The 23,253-nt window shown below is 37.9% G+C and overlaps 1 protein-coding gene across 1 annotated transcript in view; it reads right to left on the minus strand.

Moving 5' to 3' along the window:
- Positions 1-23,253, minus strand: part of LOC146003760 (U3 small nucleolar RNA-associated protein 14 homolog A) — a 38,995-nt gene that overhangs the window by 894 nt on the left and 14,848 nt on the right. Inside the window, exons 4-9 of the mRNA XM_083142174.1 lie at positions 21,956-22,111; positions 16,431-16,502; positions 13,640-13,773; positions 12,178-12,379; positions 9,598-10,529; positions 7,147-7,363 (exon numbers count right to left, since the gene is read on the minus strand). Of these exons, the coding sequence (XP_082998300.1) occupies positions 7,147-7,363; positions 9,598-10,529; positions 12,178-12,379; positions 13,640-13,773; positions 16,431-16,502; positions 21,956-22,111 (1,713 nt within the window). The remainder of the gene's footprint in view (positions 1-7,146; positions 7,364-9,597; positions 10,530-12,177; positions 12,380-13,639; positions 13,774-16,430; positions 16,503-21,955; positions 22,112-23,253) is intronic.

Genomic DNA, 23,253 nt, shown 5'->3' on the forward strand with positions numbered 1-23,253 from the left:
ATCTAAGTTTTTGTTGTGTATTGCTCGAGTTTTGTATTTTTTATTAAAGATGTAGGTTTTGTATTTTATTAATAAATATAATGGTTTGAAAAACAATTGTGTTCACGCTTCGGTTCATCTGAACCACAATAATCCTCAAAAAAATATGTTTTCAATGCAGGTCATCACGTGACTGTCAAGACGCCACGTGAGCATCGGTGTTAGGAAAATTGGCACGAGCAACGGAGGGTTAAGGATGATGTGGACCTTTGACCAATGCTAGGGCAGCCGTTTTAGTTTCCTCTCCTTTCGAAAAATCACTATGATATTACAAAATCTGAAAAAAATATATATGCTTAGAATTTCTTATAGAGCATTCATGTGAATCTTCTTGGGGTTTGCTTTCGATGTAGTCTAGAGCGACGGTTCTCAAACTTTTTTCTCATTGTACCCTTTAGTCGTAACTAAATGTCTAATGTACACCTTCTCCCCCATAGGTTTTTTCAGAATAGTAGGTTTTGGGGAATTTTTTTGCCTGTATGATTGGTGAGGTGTTTTTGATATGTTGGAGCGTGTATCTGCAATACAGCAAAATGACATTCGAACTGTATGAAAAACAAATGTTGGTAAACAAATAAACATTAGAATCCTACATTTATTATTTTATTGCGTGTTCCTATGTTTACAATCTTTATGACTAATCACAAAAATTAGAATGTGAAACATTTATGATAAGAAATATGTAAAGAACTTTAATTTTCATGTATTTTTTCTTGAGTTAAACTAACAAGAAATCAACCACAATTTTGGAGTTTTGTTGTAAATTCTCAAGAGTTTTTAGTGAGGTGGATGTGCCTGCATAACCTGACACAGTTTCTTAATATATGGTTGTGCACTTGAAACTTTCAAGCGGAGAGTTTGTCTCCTTCGGTTTTTATACTTTAACAAACATTCGTGGGTTCTTGAGTTGAAGAATGAAATGGATAGAGATTTCGAACGAGCATTTTATTTCGAAACATATGAAACAAAAAGTGTCAGTGACGAAAACAGCCTTATTTTCCTGTTCAGCATTAAAGCTATGAAGTCTGAAACAACGAAGTCTGATCTACACACCTGCAGCAAAAAATGTTGTATTGTGGGTATTCTCGACATTCCTCTTCAGAGCTGATTGAGTACCCCCTTCAAGTCATTCATGTACCCCTGGGGGTACGTGAACCACAGTTTGAGAACCACTGTTCTAGATATTATCACTAATATAATAAACTTACATATCCATGCAGAGGTGCCCATCCCCCCCAAAAAGGTAGAATATCCACCCCCGTTTATGCCGAATCAATTACTCCCATTATTTTTGTCAGACAAAATTTGTGGAAAAATATAATACCAGAGGTGTAACCACGATTTTTTTGTCTGGGGGGCGGTATCAGGATAAACATACCAATAATAATAATATTAATAATGGATTTATTATTACTACTACTACTACCACCAGTAGTAGTAGTAGTATCAAAGATGTAATTATCCTCATAAATTACACAAAAAGGGGGTAGAAGTCAGTGCTAAAGCATTTGTTTGGAACAAGCGATTTGAAATATATTTTCAACACCGTCAATTTCACATTAGCTAATAATGGAAATAAAGTACAGAAACTGTATTTTTGAATGGCAGAAAATGAATGATAAATGCATTCCGAAGATACATGTGTAACTTTCATGTACAACATATGTTTTACATATATGCAACATGGAGCGACATAAAATAGAAAATACATATGCAACAAGCTAACACTAAATTGTGTACGTATTGAAAGCTTATTCAATACAAATATACAACACTTATTATTTAAATACATTACATTAGAGAAAACAAGTAGAATGCGAGCGAAGCGATCAAGAAAATTTCTAGATCCAATTTTTGCAATTGAAAACAATATTGATTTAATAGGGTGCAAATAATTTCACTGGACGCCATGGTATTCTCTCTTTTACAACTTTTTTTTAGATCATTCGGCGCCCATGGTCGACTCCCGCCGCCCCTAGCTACAGCTGTGAACTTGACGAAAACGAGAAAAGCAGATAATGCGAGTGAAGCAAGCAAGAAAATTTTACAAAATGAATTTTTGTTTGCATAAAATTTGAAATCGAAGGGAGTAATTGCTCCTCTGCGACCCCCCTGCAGGTGCCCTTGGCCGTCAATGTTTGTCTCCCCTTGTTACCATAGAATTGACTTCGGTCGAAGGTTGAGGGGGCAATGACACCCTGCCCCCCCCCCCCTCTGTGTTTGCGCCACTGTATAATACAGACATATTTAAGCAATATATGTTTACTTTAGATACTTTAGGCACACTGCCATTGCTATTCTGCACAGTTTTGCTGCTCGACTAACCTTGTAATAATGCGAATACCATGCCCCCCTCCCACATCCAAACCAATTCTAAAGGCATAAGAGGTGGTGTTTCATTTCAACCCTATCGCCGTGATCACCCACAGGTAGGTAGAAAAACTCAACATAATAACCAAAACTAAAAATCAATAACAAGTCAATCAAACGATACAATCCCCCCATTTTTGCATCATGAAACCCCCATGTGGGCACCCCTGTATCCATGAAACTATTGAAAATATCTAGGCAACAGCGAAAGTAAACCACACAAGACATTCACATCAATGTTCTAGAAGGAATTTTAAATGTCCAATTTTTCATTTTTTCATTTAAAATTCCTTCTAGAAAATTCACGTGAATCTCTTGAGGTTTACTTTCGCTGTAGCGTAGATATTTTCAATAGTTTCATGGATATGTAAGTGTATTAAATTAGTGATAATATCTAGAACAGTGGTTCTCAAACTGTTGTTCGGGTGTAAGGGGTGCTCCTTCCGCATAGTGCACCCAATAGTCAACCTCACTTCCACGTAGTACACCCTGGACTGCAGACTAACGAGGCTCTGGCAACTGGCCCCATGACCAGTATAATTCTGTCTCGTCCTGTGTTTTGTCCTTATTTGTGCTGAATGCTCCTTTACAGCCTCAGCTTTTAATGAAAGTCAGAAGATTTTAATATTTTCATATTTTAGTTATGCAATGTTAGAGTTGTTATTTGTAACGATAAGGGGCTGGACCCCATATAATGTGACGGGTGCAAATAGCCTTAGTGCTGACGCACCCAAAATTTTAAATTCAATTCAATTCAAACTGTTGTTCGTGACATGAGCTTTGTCACCATTGTGCTGAAAGTTTGTATCATTGCAAAGAAAACCTGATACGTTGAAGCCTTTATAAAAAGAAGTAGTTGTTGGTTAGGTACTTATGCTGTATTTATCTAATTGAAATATTAGGTAGAACAATTGCACACAACAATAGCTTTGATTTGAGTGTGCCAGTGTTCTATCGGAAGGAGGTGAAACAATTTCATTATAAATTTGTCATTCGGTAGCAAAGTAAACTAAATAATTCATATTTTGGGAAATGAATCAACTACTTTGATTCCATCATTAATCAAAAGTTTTGCCTGTTAACAAACAAAAGTAAGAACCGAAGCCCACTACTATTGCTAAGCAGCTACCACAAGTGACTGAGGTTAGAATGCAAATGGTTTATCTCATGCTCGGAGGCACTTGTCGATGGTTGAGGAAATTGTTGAAGGTTTCATTGGCTGTTGAAGTTTGCATTCTCATGGCTGATTCAATATTCTGCACATGGACCAAAAATACTCTCGGTAAATAAATATTGGTTGTATGTAAGCATCAGACAATATCAGAGATGAAACAATTGCATCCTAAATAGACCACAGCCAAAATATCTCTATTTGTTTACACTTTGCATTCTCAATGGACGATCTGTAATTTCAGATTTCGGAATATCCTATTGGTTTTTCAAAAGGAGGGGAAATTTTTAAAATAGTTGCTGCGGTAGCTCAGTCGTTAGGGCATCTGACTACCATGCGAGAGACCTAGGTTTGATCCCCGGCAGGGAAGAACCGGGACTTTTTTCACCTGTTCAAGCAGCTCCAGCACCCACCCAGTGTCGTATAAAGTGGGTACCTGGAGGAAACTCGGGGGAGGGGGGGTAAAGGTGGCCAGAGGCACGGTGCTGATCACATCACACACAGCTTCGGCCGAGATCAAGAGTGTCGAGTCCTAACTCCACACCCCCTATACGCCTTCATGGCATGGTGCAAAGCACAAGGGAGCACTTTACACTTTTTTCTTTTAACTTAGTGGTTTTTCAAAAGGAGGGGAAATTTTGAAAATAGCTGCCATGGTGTCGGCCAAAGGTCCAGACGAGCCTTAATGCTGAAGAAGGTTAAAGTTCAATTTGAACGTACATTTTTCCATTTTATCTCAGTTTTTATTAAGTTGGCATGTCCTGTTCAAATTATTACTTAAAATATACATTCTTGAAAGTCGCTCAGTTTGCCAATTTTGATTTATTTTTAGAATGGAGCTGGTGCCACTTTGAACTGATACCCATCAATGTTAATGTTTGAAAACTAACATTTAAACTTGTTCAAAAAATATTGATTAAATATTAGTGTTCCACTCCAATTATATGCATCAATTTACCAGAGCTTTGCTTTAAAACATTCAAGAATTATATTAAATACTAAAATACTCTTTTTGACTCTTTTAAGCATCCGCCCTTTCCCCAATCAGAGAGAAAAACACAGTAATAAATTTTGGGATGCAGTCCAGACCGACAAAGGAAGGTTAGTTCGGAGTTGCCAAGCACCTTGCCACTCCTAACCCCACCCTTAAAACAGGACAGGGAGAAATGGCAAAGATGGATGTTCTTCCCTTGCTCAACTGAGCATTTTTTTCAGGGTTGTGAAAGATTCGGTTCAGTTGTTGCTGTCTTCTTTAACCTCCCTATCTTCATGTGAGGGAGTCCCATACATGCCGCTGGCGATGCAGTGACCATACCCAGAGAAGAGCAGGCTGCTGGCTGACGATAAGAGAGAAAATACATGACAATGCTTTTGACTGTCAACCGTGCACGCACTCTGGTTTTGGCAGGGAAAGAGGTGGGGTAAGGACACCAAAACACAATGAAAAGAATATATGTTATGCAAGAACAAAATCAAATTTACACACAAACGGTGCAAAATAAAAACAAGCTTCAATGCGGTAGCTCAGTCGTTAGGGCGTCTGACTACCATGCGAGAGACCCGGGTTCGATCCCCAGCGGGGGAGAACCGGGAATTTTTCAACCTGTTCAAGCGGCTCCAGCGCCCACCCAGCGTCGTATAAAGTGGGTACCAGGGGGTAAAGGCAGCCAGGGGTGTGGTGCTGATCAAATCACCCCCAGCCCAGCCAAGATCAAGAAAGTGTGGGGCCCTAACCCAACACCCCCTATACGTCTTCATGGCGTGGTGCAAGCACAAGGGAGCACTTTACCTTTTTACTTTTTCAAATTTTGCACATTTCCTGGATAATTATACTTCAAAAAATGTTTCATGGAATTTCAAGCCAATAATGCCAGAAATGTAACAGATGCTTTCTGATACCAATATTTCTGGTATTGGCTAACTGGTGCATCAGTATTAGCTCCAATAGTAACTACCCCATATTTTTCCTCCACTCTCCACAACTTTCAGATCAACTTGAAACATGCATAAAGATACGCGATATATCAATTTCAAGTCTGTCTTTTAAAAATATTATTGCATCAATATTGTAAAAATGATAACCTCAATATTAATATCAACGATGGGAACCTTGTGCTTGACTTGTACATGCCAAATGCAACACCATTCACTCTCTCCTATTTTGTAGTTTCCTCAATAAAAACTACAGATTTGAAAGTGAATGATTCCATTGTGTTGTGAAACTCCTATTTTTGCTTATCCAAAGAACAACACAATTCTCTATTCTTCATAGTAACAATTGCAATTCAAACATTGAACTTAGGATAATTAGTTATATCGATATATTGACTCAATATTGATGTTCAATATAAAAAAATCAATATTGCAAGTCCTACAAATAATCCCCTATAAAAGATATTTATTCAACTGGAAAACAGACCTGCCTTGATGTCACAGAATTTGCACTCGAAAGGTAACACCAGGGTTACTAGGATTTTTCATTATGAAATTCCCTGACATTTCCAGGTTTTCCAGTCCAAAAATTAAATTTTTCCAGACATGTTTATTATCATGATTTTTGCTTTTGAACCTTGTATTTTTCAATTAAATATATAATCCATTAATTATTATGAGAATTCACTTTCACAACTTTTTCTTTCTTTTATATATATATATATATATATATATATATATATATATATATATATATATATATATATATATATATATATATATAACAAATTTCATTCTACACGCACAAAAACATGTGAAAATTCAAAGAGTAAAATGTAACAATCGGCATCATATGGATTGGGTGCTACAATCACTAGCATCTAACCTTTAGGGTAAGGTAACAGAGGTACATTACTTCACCATAACAAGTCTCCACAATATAAAAACAGAAAAAGTTCATAAACAACACATAATTTTAGATTTTCTGGCAGATTTATGGTGTCGTAGAAACTGCTGCTTTTTGCTTTCATTTATAAGTACACAGCATCTGGAGAAATTGTTGTTGCATATCGGAATTCTATAGGAAATGCCAACAAGACTAAGATCTAAAAATAACAGATGATAACCTCATCTTCACCAACCTTTCCGATAATTATGACCATATTGTCAACGTACTTTAGTTCAATCAGATATCTGGACTGCAAATTTTACTTTGATATTCCTTCTAATATCTAGTATTATGTGAAAGTTTATTACAGAAATTCGAAGGAACCATAATTTTGCACAAGACTGAGAATCATAAAGAAAGAAACAAGTTTCTAAACTGAATCTTTTTTGGGTGTGGAATCACAAGAACCGAATCCAGAAGTGGAAGTGAACTGCTTGTTCATTTTGCAACTTTCTCTCTTGCAGACTCCAAAATGCACTAAATTCCAGATGATCTGCAAAATTCCCTGCCAAGCCAAATTCCCTGATATTTCTGTTTTTCAGACGCTTAGCAACAACCCTGTGACCCTGAAAATGAAGCTATTTCCTACATAATACACTAGAAATCTGACCACTTTACACTGCTGTAGTAAATGACGACATAATACAAAACAAACTCTTATTTAATTAACACAGATTAGACTCACCTGATGCTGTTTGATTTTATCTTTTTTATCTTCATATATTATAACATCCCCTTTGTTTTCATCCCTTCTCTTTTCAACCTGGGGGAATTTCATTGTGAACCTCTTCCTTTTTCTCTTGGATGGTTTGATGTTCTTTCCACCCCAGTTTCCCCAGCCAGGCAACGTCAAGTCAACTTCCGTACCTTTGGACTTATTCACTTCTGTTTCCTTTTCACTCCTGGGAAAGAACAATTGAAACGTAGAACCTATTGCATTCAGGAATTACATATTATAAGTTCAACATAAAACCATACACAGACTCTGGATGAAATCAAGACAAGTTCCTAAGTTTCCAGACCATTCTGCTATGTTTTCCTGCCACTTCTACCTATTTACAATGAAGAAGATGAGTGATGATTAAATTAGGGTTGGGCCAATGCTTCAGCTGCATTTTAATATCCCCGAGTACAAGTGTCTTGTGTAGTAGTCTGTAAATACGATGTGCAACATTTTCTCGGGATCTAAATATCCAAGAAATTATACAATATACATAGAGGCATGCATATTTGGCTTTTGATGGGAATACGAAATTTGAAATAATGTACAATAATGTTCATTTTTTCACATTTTTGAAAGGTGTGAGGTGAGTTTTCACAACATATTTTGCCACAAAATAATGCAACATGCGAAATAAACTCTTGTTGCTGTATTTGAGGAGTAAAAATGTACAGGTTGCACAGGAATAAACTTCATACTCTGATTAACTACATAAATGTGCTATTAGAAGGGAAGTGTTTATTTTGTGTAATAAGTGTAGTTTTTAAATCAAATTTAGAGCTTTATTCACCATTTTAACATCGTGGAGCCCCAATTTTACATTCCCTGATTTTACATTTTCCACATTATGCATTCAATCTTGAAAGTCCCAGTTATAAAATTTTCTTCGATTTAACATTTTTCTGCATTTTAAGGTTTTTTAGCCGAGTCCCCTGAAAAATGTAAAATCGAGGTTTCACTGTACTGCTTTTAAAATGTGCCTAGTTTCTGTATCAAATACATAATTTCCATTGTTTTTGCAACAGGATTTGAAAAAATTAATTTTGTGATTAAATAATTATCTCATGTGAAATTAGGCTATTTTAAAGCAAAACTCTGGAATTTTGGTATGTCTTTCCAATGGAAAATTTATGTACATATTAAAATTTATAAATAATTAAAACTACTCTGAACTGTTGCAATTTTCAAGTACTTGTACTGGTGCTGGTATTGGTAAGAGTATCGGCAGTTGTATTGTTGGATCAGCCTAGGTTAGGTGAAAATGATGAAGGGGGACTAACAAAAAACACCCATGTTCAGGCCAGGACTTGAACCTGGAAACTTCCGTGGAGAGATTTAAAAATGGCTACCAAGCATGCATTTTTACTTGGTTTAGCTATGTTTGCTATACACATTTTGAGTGGAACTATGAAAGATATGGCTCCAATTAGAAGAAACACTATAGCTTTATGAATTTTCCTTTATTAAGAGAGTTATAATTATTGTGAAAAATTCATCATCACTGCAGGTACAACAAGAACAATGAATATTCATGGACTTTCACAGATTTGTGAAATTCCCTGACTTCTTAGCCATAATTTTTCTTGTATGTATGTATTGCTTGCATTGTAGGATTACTGTATTTCTTTTGTAATTTACACATCTTACAAGCACATAAACACAATTTTTGATGTAACATTTCAGAACATACGCTCCCTTCATCAGACAGTTATTCTTGTTTGCTTAATGTTACAGTTATAACATTGCAGTAAATTTATTGTGTGTCTCCATTCATCAATTTCAACTAATCATCACTCATCCTCACAATTGCCAAAAGTGGCAAAAAAAAAAACATTAACACATTGATTGCCACAATAGAAAATAAAATCCCTGGGGTCATTATGTTTTATTATGAGACTATAATAAAAATGGTGAAAGCAATATGTTTCTTGATTAGCAGATGAAAAATTGTCATTTTTAATTATTTTATTTTATGTGCACGAGTCATATGCAACTTACGTGGCACGAGAATAATTTATTATGCTGCATGCCACGTTGAGTTATATCTGGCTCACAGCATATTTATTGTTTGTTTTAGAGGCAATAACAGCATCACTAAATAAGATTTTGTCCTCGGGGCCACTCTTCATTTAACATGTATGTTATACCATGGTAGCGCGAGTTGTCTGTGCACCACGAGGCTCCCAAGGTAAAGAGACATGTGAGTTAAATACACTTCACAAGGTCCAGGGCGTAAAACTAGCATGAGTTAAATATAACTCATATGGCAGTCAACATGTTAAATAATAAAAATATAAATACCACTTGCATTGCGTTACAATATAACCACTTTTTTTTTAAATAAAAGATTATGATTAACATATTAATGACGCAACTATGATTAATAATATCAATTTGCAATTATTGCACACTTACCTAAATTCTGCTTGAACGTCATCATCTGCAAACGCCTCCGCGATCACTTCTTTCATTGCATTCTCGTCATCGTCCATGTCATCTCCGGTTGCAATCAGGTCAGGGATACTTGATTTCAGGTTCTTCGTCTTCACAGCAATGAACTTCTTTGGATCTATCTGCGTCTCTTCAGGTTTTCTTGAAGTGGCATCCATCTTTTCCACGACTGACTGTTTCCGATTTCCAGGTTCATCATCACATTCGACTGGCAAACTTTCACTGTACTTGTCTGCACTGGCAGCTTCCCTCACAGTGTCTGCATCATCATCATCATCACTGCCTTCATCTCTATTTAACTGAGCCCTTAAACTGCTCAATCTCTGACTGACCGTTTGGCTCAATTTTCTGTTTGCTTTGTCGAACAATTCATCGACGTCTACTTCAGACATATTCACAGCTGTTTCTTCGACTTGCATACTTTCATCCTTCCGTTTCCTTTTCCTTAATCCTTTCTTTCCTTTCTTCTTTTCCTTTTCTAAGCATTCTTTCTTATCAGCATTACTAGCCTTCGGTAGTCTTACAAACTTCCCGCAACTGTCTGGTTCGTCTTGCACCATTTCTGAATCACTCGTTGCAATGTTTTTCTGAATCCTAATGAACGTACCACCACTGCTCTCCCCATCTTTTGGCAGCCCATTTCCATCACACACGGATTGAGGCACTTCGCCTAATTTTTCTGCTGCTTCAGTCCGTTCAGCGTTCTTCTCTTGCCAGTACTTCCGGTAGCCAGACACGAACTCCTCGATCTCAGAGGCTGACTTTGCAAGCCACGGATTGTCCTTCGATGACATTGGTAACTCGACTTCTGCTTCTTCATCGCTGCTGCCATCTGCCTGCACTTTCTGCATCAACTCTCGGCTGACAGCAAGTTGTTCGGCTATAGCCTTACGACTCTGGAAAAGAACATACACGCACGTAACAAATACCTACAATAGTCATCTGGGAATTAACTACATATCAACAATAGAGCTGGTTGAATATTATTTACAGATACCAGCCGTTGCGGTGTTTTGGTCCTTCGCGGGGTTTACAATGTCCATCACCTCTATTAATCCAACCAAGGTAAAAATAGACAAAATAGAAAAATGGAGTAGAGTAAATGGATATAATTCATTGAATGATTGAACTAGAAAAACCAAGCAAGTTAGGAGGGTCTGGTGCGGGCACATTCAACTGCTAACGGCCACTAAAACTAATTGCTAAGATTTCTAAACCTGGTCCTCCTAACCTAACCACATACGCATTATTAGAACTAAGTGCAATTAGATGTTTTGGAGTGCCAAATTTAGAGCTCTTTTTAGTGACTGACATCAGCTGGATGTGGCCTACACCAGACCCCAAGTTGTGAAAGACTGCGATATTACAGAATGCTACTTCTCCATTGGGTCAAGGACCTTTATAAATCTAGCAATGCAGTGAAAAGCACAAGTTCCACGCTGCCATGGAACACATGGTGGTATGATGTTTCTCTTTAGCAGCATGGAACTTTTGTTTTTCACTGCATTGCTAGAAATATAAAGGTCCTTGACCCATTGAGAAGTAGCATTCTGTTTAGTCTTCTACAGGGTGTCTTACCAAAATAACAAATACAAAATTCTTCTTTTTCTTGACCTTTTCTTCATTTTTATTAACCTTTATTTATTCGACCTCGTGTTGTCATCCCTAATCAGTGGAGGTGATTGGCAAAAGTTGCGAAAACTGGGGGGATGCCCCCCTGCCCCCCCTAATTGCCACAACTGTCCCTAATATATATTTCTAATTGTCTCTTCATCCATCTTATCTTACCACCATTCGTTCTCATGTTCGTTATTAGGCAAAGGGGTAGAAAGGTGACGTAAAATAAACTAAATCAGTCATTGTGATGGCAAAAATTCTTGGCCACAACTATAATTTCTTGACTTTTTATTGGTCTTGACCTACTTGTTGATTTTTTTTTTCATGACTATCTTGATAGGTAGACAGCCTGTTCTAGTAGTAATCTTGTACTTAGACAGACTTTAGGGTATTTTATTTTTAGTGATGATGTATATCAACTTAAAAGACTGTTGTGAAATTCTTATGGAAATATTCTGCATTTTAAATACACAATATTTGTAACAAACTGCACATGCTATGAATTTTATTTTCTATAATTTATTAACTTGAGATACAATTTGGTGAAAAGGTTTTAAATTTGGCAAATGCGTGAGCAACTTTGACTACTAGCGCTGATGCCTTAGAAGCAAAATGGTTCCTAAGTGTCAAGTTCCAGTTTAGAACACTGCTTTTTATACAAAAATTTTGCACAATGAACTTCTAAGGGAGCTCTCAGACAGAAGTGACTAGGGACACTTGTCTCTTGGAAACAAACCTTCAGAAATAAATGCAATATTTCATATAGAAGAGACATTACACATTGCTTGTCTCGTGTAAGTAGCTTGGATTGGTTTGTGTTCTTAAGTTGCTAAATGAGCCTGAAAATGATCAAAACTAGTTCCCAATAATGCAAGATGCTAATAGAACAAAGCGATAGAAAATAAACAGCTGTTGACTTCATCTTACTTCATCATCGTATTTTGCTCGAATAACTTGGTTCTTCGCCCACTTCCCGGTGCTGCGGTGCCTCAGGCTGACCCTCTCCAGGGCCCTGGTTCGCTCTATTTCCTCCAATTTCTGAATGGCCAGTTCCGGATTGGATTTCTGCATTGCTTCAAACTCAGAAAGTTGATTTCGAAGCTTCTCACGTTTCAAGAGTCTGTGATATCTGCAGAGGGAAAAATAAGGTACTATGAATATGGTCATTTCTAGGGCAGAGACGATACTTTTTCGGCATTTTGGTCTGTGCACAAAAATGTACTTTCGCGAAGTCTAATTATCCTGAAAGTTATACAAAATTCAAGCTTTCCATTTATTTTTCACCAAGATGAAGTGTAAAACTGTAATTTGTGATAGTATAACTGGTATTTTATTATTCAGATGCAATTTTTTAATCATTTGAATCAAAACTCAAATATCACATGCTAACATTACTCAATATTTAAAACAACTTTTGTTACAATTTTAAGGAATCAGTATTGGTGTCAATGGGAATTGTACAAGTATCAATTCAAAGTGATATCGGGCTCCCCGACGGCATAGTGGTAACATTGTCAACTTGTAATCAACGGGCTCCGGGTTGGATACCTGACAGATGCACATAGTGCTTCGGATCGCACATTAAAATGTGAGACCAGTCCCGATTAGCCTATCTGTGTATAAAGTGGACTTAATACAAAAACTCAAACAAACTCAAAGTGGTATCGGCTCGACCCTACTCGTAGCAAAATTAGAAACTCCCTGCTGGTATAGATGTGAGGCTGTCACCTTGTACTCAAGGCATCCCAAGTTCCTTTCCCAGTGGAAGCACATTACACAGTGATTTAGATCCCAATTTTTTGGCCTAGTCCTGATTAGCCTATCTGAGCAGTAGTGCACAATCTGACACAAAAGATCTAAATTTCAAAATTTTACAAAACTTTGAATTGGAGCAGTTTTCCTTGAATTGAAGTCGACCAACATGAAAATATGTATTACAGACACAAATATAATTAAACATTAGCAGACAGAACCTTGTGCACATGTCTAGCGCTGAAGTACAAAGAACAAGCAATTTGAGTACAGCACTGTTATGTGACCTGTCAACGAGAACGACCCTTTGGAAGCATAAGACAGCAAGCATGATCAATGGGCCGACGAAGCATTTCCCATAATGTGCGATTTCAGCACCACATTTCAACCTGGTGGTGAAAATATAAACTATCTTTTTCCCACCAGCATTCACTTCCGCATGTTCTCCATATCCTCTGTACCAAGTTTCAGCACAATCCAATGCTTTGAACAGACTCCTGAGGGCTTCGAGTAGGGCAACTTGAATTGTGGTCACCCAGTGTTTTTTACCCTGAAAAACTCCTCTACCCTGAGCTCATACGCATTCCAAAATCACATAGAAATACAGTATATCACCATTTTAAAACATGCAATTTACCTTTTACTTTTTATTTTGTTCTGTTTGTAATTCTTTGCCATCATGTACGACTGCCGGGCCCTCAGCCTTGCCATCTCTTTCCTCTGTGCCATAACTTCTTTTAGGGTCAGACGGTGCTCCACCATCTCGGAATCCTGGAACACAAATTTTAATCGCATGACCATCAACACAAGGTATTGGGAATACAATACAGTTTGGAAGTAATTCTGGTACTCTAGTACAGTCATTAACATTTTGGGTTACAACAATCCAATTAACTTTCAATGTAATTGTTACATGTCACGATTCCTACTGACACAAGAACTTGAACATTATTAGAACAAGTGTTCTCTGGGTACCAGCCAGGGCAATTCGACGTTAGTAGCCATTTCAAGTGCATTCATTACTCTCATCATCAGGAATATAGCACCGTGCAAAGAACGCACATTTAGGGAATGTGAGGGTAGGGCACCACAGATTGTCGATCTCAGTCACTTTTGGAGGTAATGTGATCAGCACCATGCTCTGAGCATCTTCACCCCCCAGGGTTAACCATTGATTTGAGGCTGGTGAACCCCCAGAGCCACTTTATGCAGGAGACAAGGATGGAAAAATTCTGACCTGCTCTGGGAATCGAATCTGCATCTCGTGACAGTCAGATGTCCTACCGACTAAGACTTTTACGGAGAAGTGGCTTCCAGATGTGACTGACCCTGTTGATATTCGTGCTTTCTTGGGAAATGGGTGTCTTCCTTACTCTCCTCTGACCCAGTAAGCGGCACATTTGGCTATGATTTTGGAGTCTGCAAATGATTTACTGCGACCCTTTGTAATGCTGTGTTCCGCTAGTTCTGACTTTCCTCATTGGAACAGTATGACGTCGTTTTGATCCACCAATAAAACACCAGGATTCAGAGCAAACGAAACACAGGACAGAGTTTAAGCTCCGCTGCTTCATACTCACATAATTAAATAACTCAATATGCTGACCAAGACAGAAATTTATTCTATTATAAAACATAAACTAAACGTAACGTTTTCAACCTTCTAGCAAGGTCTTCTTCAGACATTCTAGGATGTTCCAGAACAACTTTCTAATAGTCTGGCGGGGAGTAATGTTTGTGTATATATATATCGTCCTGTTCTTGTACCTTGTTACATTTGTACTTGGTGCAGAGTCTGAAGAAGACCTTGCTAGAAGGTTGAAACATTACATTTAGTTTATGTTTTATAATAAAATAAATTTCTGCCTTGGTCAGCATATTGAGTTTTTCATATCATGGAAACAAGGCTTAATGGTGTTCTAACATTGAAACAAGGCTTAATGGTGTTCTAACATGGAAACAAGGCTTAATGGTGTTATCACATAATTAACCTTACACTGGTGTCCAATTCAACATTCCTGGATGATGAGAGCCAGTACTGGAAGTCCCACACTGTGGTCATGCAGTCTAACACATTACACTTTGGGCTTGGGCTGCAGGACGTGCGCAGGTTCGAGTCTCCTGGCGCAAAGCGCAACAACTTCTCTCCTGAGATTTCGGCCACTGTATGGGACCAGTGACAATCCACCATCGCAAGGAAATTGGGGAGCTACGAATGAGTAGCATAACCCAGTCATGGAAACCTACAACGACTGGGGGGGTTCCTCATGCTGAAAACGTGTCATCTCGTAACTGGTTGGATGCCTCAGAGGCATGTGGGAATGAGGTCGGCAGTCGGTAAATAGGCTCTGGCCCTCACATGCTGTTGCGCCATGGGCTAATTGAATTATAATCGGTACTGGAAAGTATTGGTTCTAATTTAGTCACCAATACTTTTCAGGAACCAGAGTGGCTCCCAGAGTCCTCAAACATGCCACTTCATACCTTCAGAAGAGTCTAAATATCTTGAAAATTATGCATATTTTTATAATTTTGTCGGAAGAAATAAATTTTGTAAGTAAATGATTTTATCTCATATTTAATTATAAATATTTTAACGCAAAACTCAGAATTGCTGCAATTTTCAAGTATCAGTATTGATATCAGTGGAAATCAGAGCATCAACAGTGGTATTGGTTCAAATTGATTACAATTCAGTGCTAGCAAAATTATAGATACAAAATCAACATGCAGACATAATAATAATAAACAAATAAAAACAAAAATGCATTGAATATTGGAATAATTCACTGAAATTAATTCAATGGTAGAAAGTCATAGTTTCATCTGGTTCATAAAATACAGGGTGTGGCATAAAAATAGATTAGTTTTGTTTTACTTGGGAGAGTTACTGTAATGGTACTGGCAACAGTTCTTGATTGTCATTCGTATAACCAATGTAAACCATTTACAGACATGGATCGTTGGAGTGGAACTGAATGTGCTGTAGCTGTGAGGACGTTTTATAAAAATGGTGACAGTGTTGCCATTGCAAAATGAGAATATAAACTTTTTTTTTAATCTCTGAGACATGATCATATTCCATTGGCCAATGCAACCAAGGATGTGGGTGAAGCGCTCGCTTTGAAGCTACAGGAAGTGCAATGAAGCAAAAGTGACAGGTAAGCCCCAGGAGCATTGAAATGTTAACACATAGTTTACAGTTTAGTGGAGCTGTCAGAGTGTAAATGACAAAATGGTGATCACCTACAGGATGTAACTTTCAAAACATGAACGTGACTGTGCATATTTTGCAAATGGCAAACGATGTAATTGATTCAAAAAATAAAACTTAGTATTAGTTCCGTTGTATTTAAAAAGCTCATTTTTATGTCACACCCTGTACTGAACTAATGAAAGCTAACTCCAAACTGTTAATGGATACATACCTCTTCCTTCTTCTTTCCATCTGGGTCACCATAAAGGAGTTGCGCCAATTCTCTCTCAAGAGGAGTCTCGGCCTGGAACAAAAATATATTACATAATACAAGTAGAGACTTATTTCTAGTTATCTTTTCAAAATGTACAACTAAATTATCCAGACCCAACCTCTCAAATCAAACAGAGAGAAAGTGGCAATCTGTTATTTTAAAACAAGATAGAATTGAATTATCATCTGTAGTTTTCAAGAAATTACATGTTAATTACTACCATTTGATGGTTTCATTATAAACCAACTGTCGACCAGAGGTTAAAGGTGAATGACTGTTTCTACACTGATACCAGCTACATTGCTATTCTTTGATTTCATTACTACTTGAGATAAAAACTTATTTGCTTTAATGATCGATTGATTGATTTAGTTTATTTATTTCGCGTTTTGTGCCTCTTGGCTAATTTGCGAAGATGGGGATGAGAGATGACCAGAGCAGGATTCGAACCCGGGATCCTTGCTTTCATGAGTTAATTTAGTTGAGTATAATACAAACTGAGTTGGATGTGAAACTTGATCCCTTCCATTAAAAGAGGAACACAATAAATTAAGGGTATTTGTAAATAAAATCGTTAGAAAAATATTTGGACCTAATAGTAGACCAGCCAAGAAGCAAAAAAGCTTTAAAAAAAACATTTGCATGCATGGAATGTTAATATCAGACAACCATGAAAAATCAGTCATAGGTCTGACAGAAAAACTAGGGTGGATGCCACCAAAAAGTTTGGCCTTAAAGGTCATATTCTGACCCTAAAAGGTCAAATTTCAAAGTCATCCAAATATATTCATGTACTCCCTCTGTCCCATAATTATAGTCTGGTATGCCAAAATGGTAGTACAGAAATGACAGACGAAGAGGCAGATGGAAAGCACAATTTGTACTGATCCTTGAGTAGTAAAGTTGTATGACTCATTCCCTTGTTTCATGTTCTTCTTCTGTACACACCAATGTCACAGTTTGAATATCAGGCAATTATTATGAGACAACAAACAAAGGTGTACCGGACAATAATTATGGAACAGAGGAAGTAATAATCAAACAAGAGGTATGGACAAGACAAACTGTTTGGTGATATTTTTAGATCAGAATATTGATGTCAAAAGTAGCTCTTGTGGGGCAAAGTTAATCACATTAAATTTGTATACACTGGACTCCTGTAAATATATGTTAAAGTTCTGCTTCTGGAATGATTCTTCAACTTGTTCATCAATCCCAAATTTCTATATTTATGTATGTTTGCAAATTTATTCTCCCATGTTATCTGGTTTTGAATAAATGCAGCCAACACAACTGAATAATAGTTTTTCTTGTATGTACGCATTGCATGAAAGGAGCGTGTGTTCTCCTGAAACGTCACAAAGAAAAATTGTTTTCTTATGCTTGTAATAACCGTAAACTACAGGAAAATAACACAACTGAAACCATGCTGAATGGAAAATCATACTACCAGTCAGAATATGACCTTCACATGACCTTTAACCCTTTAAGTGGCTAATTTCCGGTTATCAGACCTCATTCACAGTGGCTAATTTTCTAGCGGCTGACGCAAACGTGTGGAATTGTTTCAAATGTACATGGTCTACGCTAGAAAACAAAATGGAACGAAACAGCAAGGATTACAGGTTTGAAAGACTGTATCCTAACTATATTCAACTAATAACGCACATTGGTATGCACAATAATGGGCAGTTTCTACAGGGTGTCGCACTCATAAGGCCCCCCCGAAAAAGTGTTATATAAATCTTAATAAAAGAGGATATGAAACCAAATTTGTACATGACATACCTTTATGGTTGACAAATGAAGGTACATTACAAGAAGTGCTGGAAGTGACCTCCCCCCACCTGTATACACAGTTCAACACGGTGCTGCATGTTCGTGAATGTTGCTGCCAGAGTATTCGGCGTGACTGCCTGGATTTCACGGCGGATGTTCTCACGACGTAACTCGTCGATGGTGCATGGTTTGTTCTTGTACACACTACCTTTAAGGTGACGCCACAGAAAAAAGTCAGGGGAGGTCAAGTCCGGTGACCTTGGGGGCCATAATCCTTTCGAAATCACTCAGTCAGGGAAAAATGATTCCACCGCAGCCATACTCACGTCGGACGTGTGGCATGTTGCCCCATCTTGCTGGTACCAGCAAAGTGTCAGTTCCTCGTCATCCAACTGGTTCAGAAAGTCATGAAACAATACCTGGTACACATCACTGTTGACAGTAGTGTAAAAAAAAATTGGCCCAATGATGCGCCGCTGTGATAATGCACAGAACACGCCCCCCTTCTGTGAATGAAGGGGTTCCTCAACGCTTGCATGTTGGTTGTCACTACTCCATAAACATGTGTTTTGTGAGTTCACGTATCCTGACAAGTGGAACCACGCTTCATCACTGTACCACGTGTACTGCAATCCCTGGCCTTTCAGCGACGAGTTATGTGAGAACATTCATGAACATGCAGCACCGTGTTGAACTGTGTATACAGGTGGGGGGAGGTCACTTCCAGCACTTCTTGTAATGTACCTTCATTTCTCAACCATAAAGGTATGTCATGTACAAATTTGGTTTCATATCCTCTTTTATTAAGATTTTTATAACACTTTTTCCAGGGCCCCTTACAAGTGGGACGCTCTGTATATGTATTGAATAGTATATGTAATAATTTGTTTACAATGTATCTCACACATGGTTGTACAATAGTATCTAATAATTGCTTTTGGTGCGGAAAATTTTGAAACATGGTGCTGCACACAAGGCTGCTTCACAATCTGCACACCATTAGGAGGATTCTTTCCGCATTCCCTTCTTTGTACATACAACACATTTTCTTGATGGTTTCTTCTTTGTGGTACTTGGTAGAAAATCCGGGAAGTGTCTGCCCAAGAGGCGAGTTGGTTTTGGTAATTTCGATGGTCGACCGGTTGATTGATATACCTTGGAGCGGAAAACTTCTGGCTAACTGCTCACCTAATGTGATAAAGAAGTCCATTCTGGATTTCTCTCCATTTTTATTTTTGTACGAAACAAAAGCATTGAGGCATGTCATGTCCAGGAAATGGCAGAAAAATTTCTGGTAGTATTTCTTTTGTCTTTCTCTTGCACTCTGATAACAGTGCAGTTGAGAATCACTGCGATCCACACCCACCCATGCTCTTATTGCATTCCAACACAACACATGGTTTCTGCACAACACCTTGTTATAAGTTCACATTGTCAAAAGAATCATCATGGAATGTACTCACCATTATTACATCCCTTTTGTCCCTCCACCTCATCACCATTTGTTTGTCTCTGTATTCCGCAACATATTCCCCTTTCTTCAATTTCTCCTTGTTTACGAGGTCAGGAAAGCCTTTTCTGTTCGGGCGCATAGTACCAACAACATCAGTATTGTGAGAGCACAACTTGTCGACCAATTCTGGACTAGTGTACCAATTGTCGAGAAACAGGCAGTAGCCTTTACCAAGGGGTGCGCAAGCTCCAGCAATGTTCCAGAAGTTATTTTCTCACGTGGATAGTGGTAACCATAATTCATGTCCTATACGGTATACACAATGAAGTCCCATATGTACCCTGAACTGCTTTCACGTAGCTCTAAAAATTTGACGCCAAATCTGCTGCGCTTTTTCTGGAATAAATTGCTTCCACCCAAGATGCTCTTTCCGAAGCAGCAGAGACTCATCAATAGTTATGTCTCTGTCTGGTGTGTAAATTGATTTCAATGTAGAACGTAAGTGCTCCAAAATGGGGCGTATTTTGAACAGTTTTTGCTGATAGGGCTAGAGGCATCATATGAGGAATTATCAACAAAGTGAAGAAATTTTAGCAACAGATGATATCTCTTTTCACTCATTACTTTTCTGAAGAATGGAGTATGAATTGGCTCTGTTTGAAAAATATTGTTTGTTTTCTGGTATATATACAATGCCCTGAAGAATAAAACTCCCAAGCAAAGTATTTATTTCCTCCAATGTTTTATCAGTCCGCTTGTGAACTCTAGATTTTCCTTTCAAATTAGGATGCGATGCAATATATTCTTGAGCATACAAGTTAGTTTGATCAGCAATCATGCAGCATAAATTATCATCAAAGACACACAGGAAATAATTACTTACATCATTCTGTATAAGTGGTAAGTTTGCACCACTGTTTCCAGTAAATGGACACCGATTATGAGCTGTAGCGATGAGTACAAATAATTGCGATGTAGATTGTTGCACTGGCTGGGGTGTGCGGTTTTCAATGTCGGGACTCGAATATTCCCCTTCACTTTCTTCCACATCTGTGTCTAACCAACTGTCACTAAAATCACTTTCACAAAGCACTTCTTCTACCTCATGAGCAGATAAACATCTTCTTTTGCTGCTTTCAGCCATTGCGAAAAAGTACAACGAAGAAAACTCACAAACAAAGCTTCACAGTTAGGTTTCTACTGAGGAACGCCAAGAGCTTCTTTAGCAGCGCTCAAATCCAATGCAAGAACCAACATGAAAAATGCCCAAAAACTGCTGACATGTGCTCCTCTCTTGCGGATAAAACTGCAACTAACTCAACAGTGTAAGTTTCAAGCATTCAACTCGTTGTACCCATTACGTACAGGCCATAGAAAATCAAGGACGGATGTATCCATCTTATGCACCCAGAAAAAGAATGAACATCTTAAGCACTTAAAGGGTTAAGGACAAAATTTATGGTGACATCCACCCTAGTTTTTCTGTCAGACCCATGACTGATTGGTTTAACATGGGTGCCTGTCACTAACATTCCATGCAGGTAAGAGTCACAATTAAGGCCTTTGGCTGGTCTACTATAAAAGGAATGAGGATACAGGTGAGTGGAGAAGGTTACATAATTTGTATTCATGTCCACATATAAAAAGGTAAAAAAAAAATGTAAAGTGCTCCCCTGTGCTATGCACCACGCCATGAAGGCGTGTAGGGGGTGTAGGGTTAGGGCCTCACACTTTCTTGATCATGGCCAAAGGTGGGGTGATGTGATCAGCACCATGCCCCTGGCTGCCTTTACCCCCTAGAGTTTCCTCCAGGTACCCACTTTATACGATGCTAGAACAGGTGGGAAAAATCTCGGTTCTCCCCCAATGGGGATCGAACCCGGGTCTTTTGCATGGTAGTCAGACGCCCTACCAACTGAGCTGTCTAGATAATATTAGAATAATTAAATCAAGACGACTTAGATGTGCAGGCCATGTGGCACGAATGGGAGAGGAAAGAAGAGTTTACAGGATTCTTGTTGGGAAACCTGATGGTAAGAGACCTGTAGAAAGGCCAAGACTAAGATGGAGGGATAACGCTGAGATGGACCTAAAGGAAATCTGGAAGGATGGAAAAGACTGGATTGATCTTGCCCAGGATAGGGACAGATGGAAGGCTTGTGTAGCTGCAGCCATAAACCTTTGGGTTTTATAAGGCTAGAGAGCTGTTTACTTAGAGGTGTACATAAATGGTGAAACTGACAGCACTTACCTTGAATTTAGACAGAAAAGTGTTGGAGTCAACCAGCCTGACATGTGTCTTGTTTAGGGGAAAGTGAAGCTCATCTGAGAGCCGGTGCCTCTGCACAACTGCATCCCAACGATCAAGGCTTTGCCTTGCATTTTGAAAGGCCACAGTACGGTTTATCTGGAAAAGAAAACATTGGCATGAAATATGAAATATTCACAACTTTTCAATAAGTCTTGTATGGGCACTCTGTATAATATCCGTCAATAAAATTATGGCATGGAACTGCAAATCAACTTTTACATTTACTCTGAAATGTAAGAAGAAATTAAAAATAAATTTTCAGTTTTTACGCAGGTCTCTACTTTAATTAATTAATAATCATGTTCCTATAATAATTGCAGCAACTAGAAAGAATGGTGAATTGAAAAAGTTGAAGGTACAAATACAACTGAACATCCTTTTAAGTGTTAACCTCTTATACTTGATCATCAATATGCAATTGTTTGTAAAGTTGTTTATTTAACAATATGGAGGTTCAGACATCTTGTGCATAAAATATTGTTACTGTGAACCCATGTTATGTTTACACCAAGACGAACCATCGTGTGCATATTGAATCGGTAAATTTCTCTGTGTAGATACACGACATATGCCAAGATTCAAATGTTGGCTATGCAAACTACTTCATCATAGAGGCTGGTGTAACAGGGGTGGCTTAAATGTCGGGTGACCCAGGCAACTGACCAGTGTGTCATCCTCAGAGGGGCGTCAAATCAAGGATCAAGGCATCCTCCTTGATTAGCATCAAAACCTTATTTCTGATTACATAGGTTTGTTTGTTTGTTTCAGTTTATGTTTAATTTCACTTATGCACAGAAACACTAATTGGAAGTGGTATCAGAACTACTATGTACCTCCACCGGGTAAATTTGTTGTGAAAATAGTTGTATTTATTGTTGATAACAATTAATTGACGTTACTGTTGCATAACTTCATAAGTATATTGTAAAATCATGTAGCAATTTAAGCTAAGAGATTACTCTTGTTTTGATGCCATTACTTCTGTATTAAATAAAAACACAAACCTACAATAACCATTTTCTTTAACAGTAACACTTAATGTATTTTAAAAATCAGGTTATTATTTTTCATCATTAAAAACAAAGATATATATATATAACATGATCATGGTCTAGTTGGTGGGAGACCCAGGTTTGGTTCCCGGGATGGGTGATCGAAGGTCAGAATTTTTTCGGCAGTGTTTCTGCATAAAGCAGCTCTGGTGCTCACCCAGCCTCAAACCAATGGATACCTGGGGC

This window comes from Lepisma saccharinum, chromosome 20 (assembly GCF_977018435.1).
Source record: "Lepisma saccharinum chromosome 20, izLepSacc3.1, whole genome shotgun sequence".
Lineage (NCBI taxonomy): Eukaryota > Metazoa > Arthropoda > Insecta > Zygentoma > Lepismatidae > Lepisma > Lepisma saccharinum.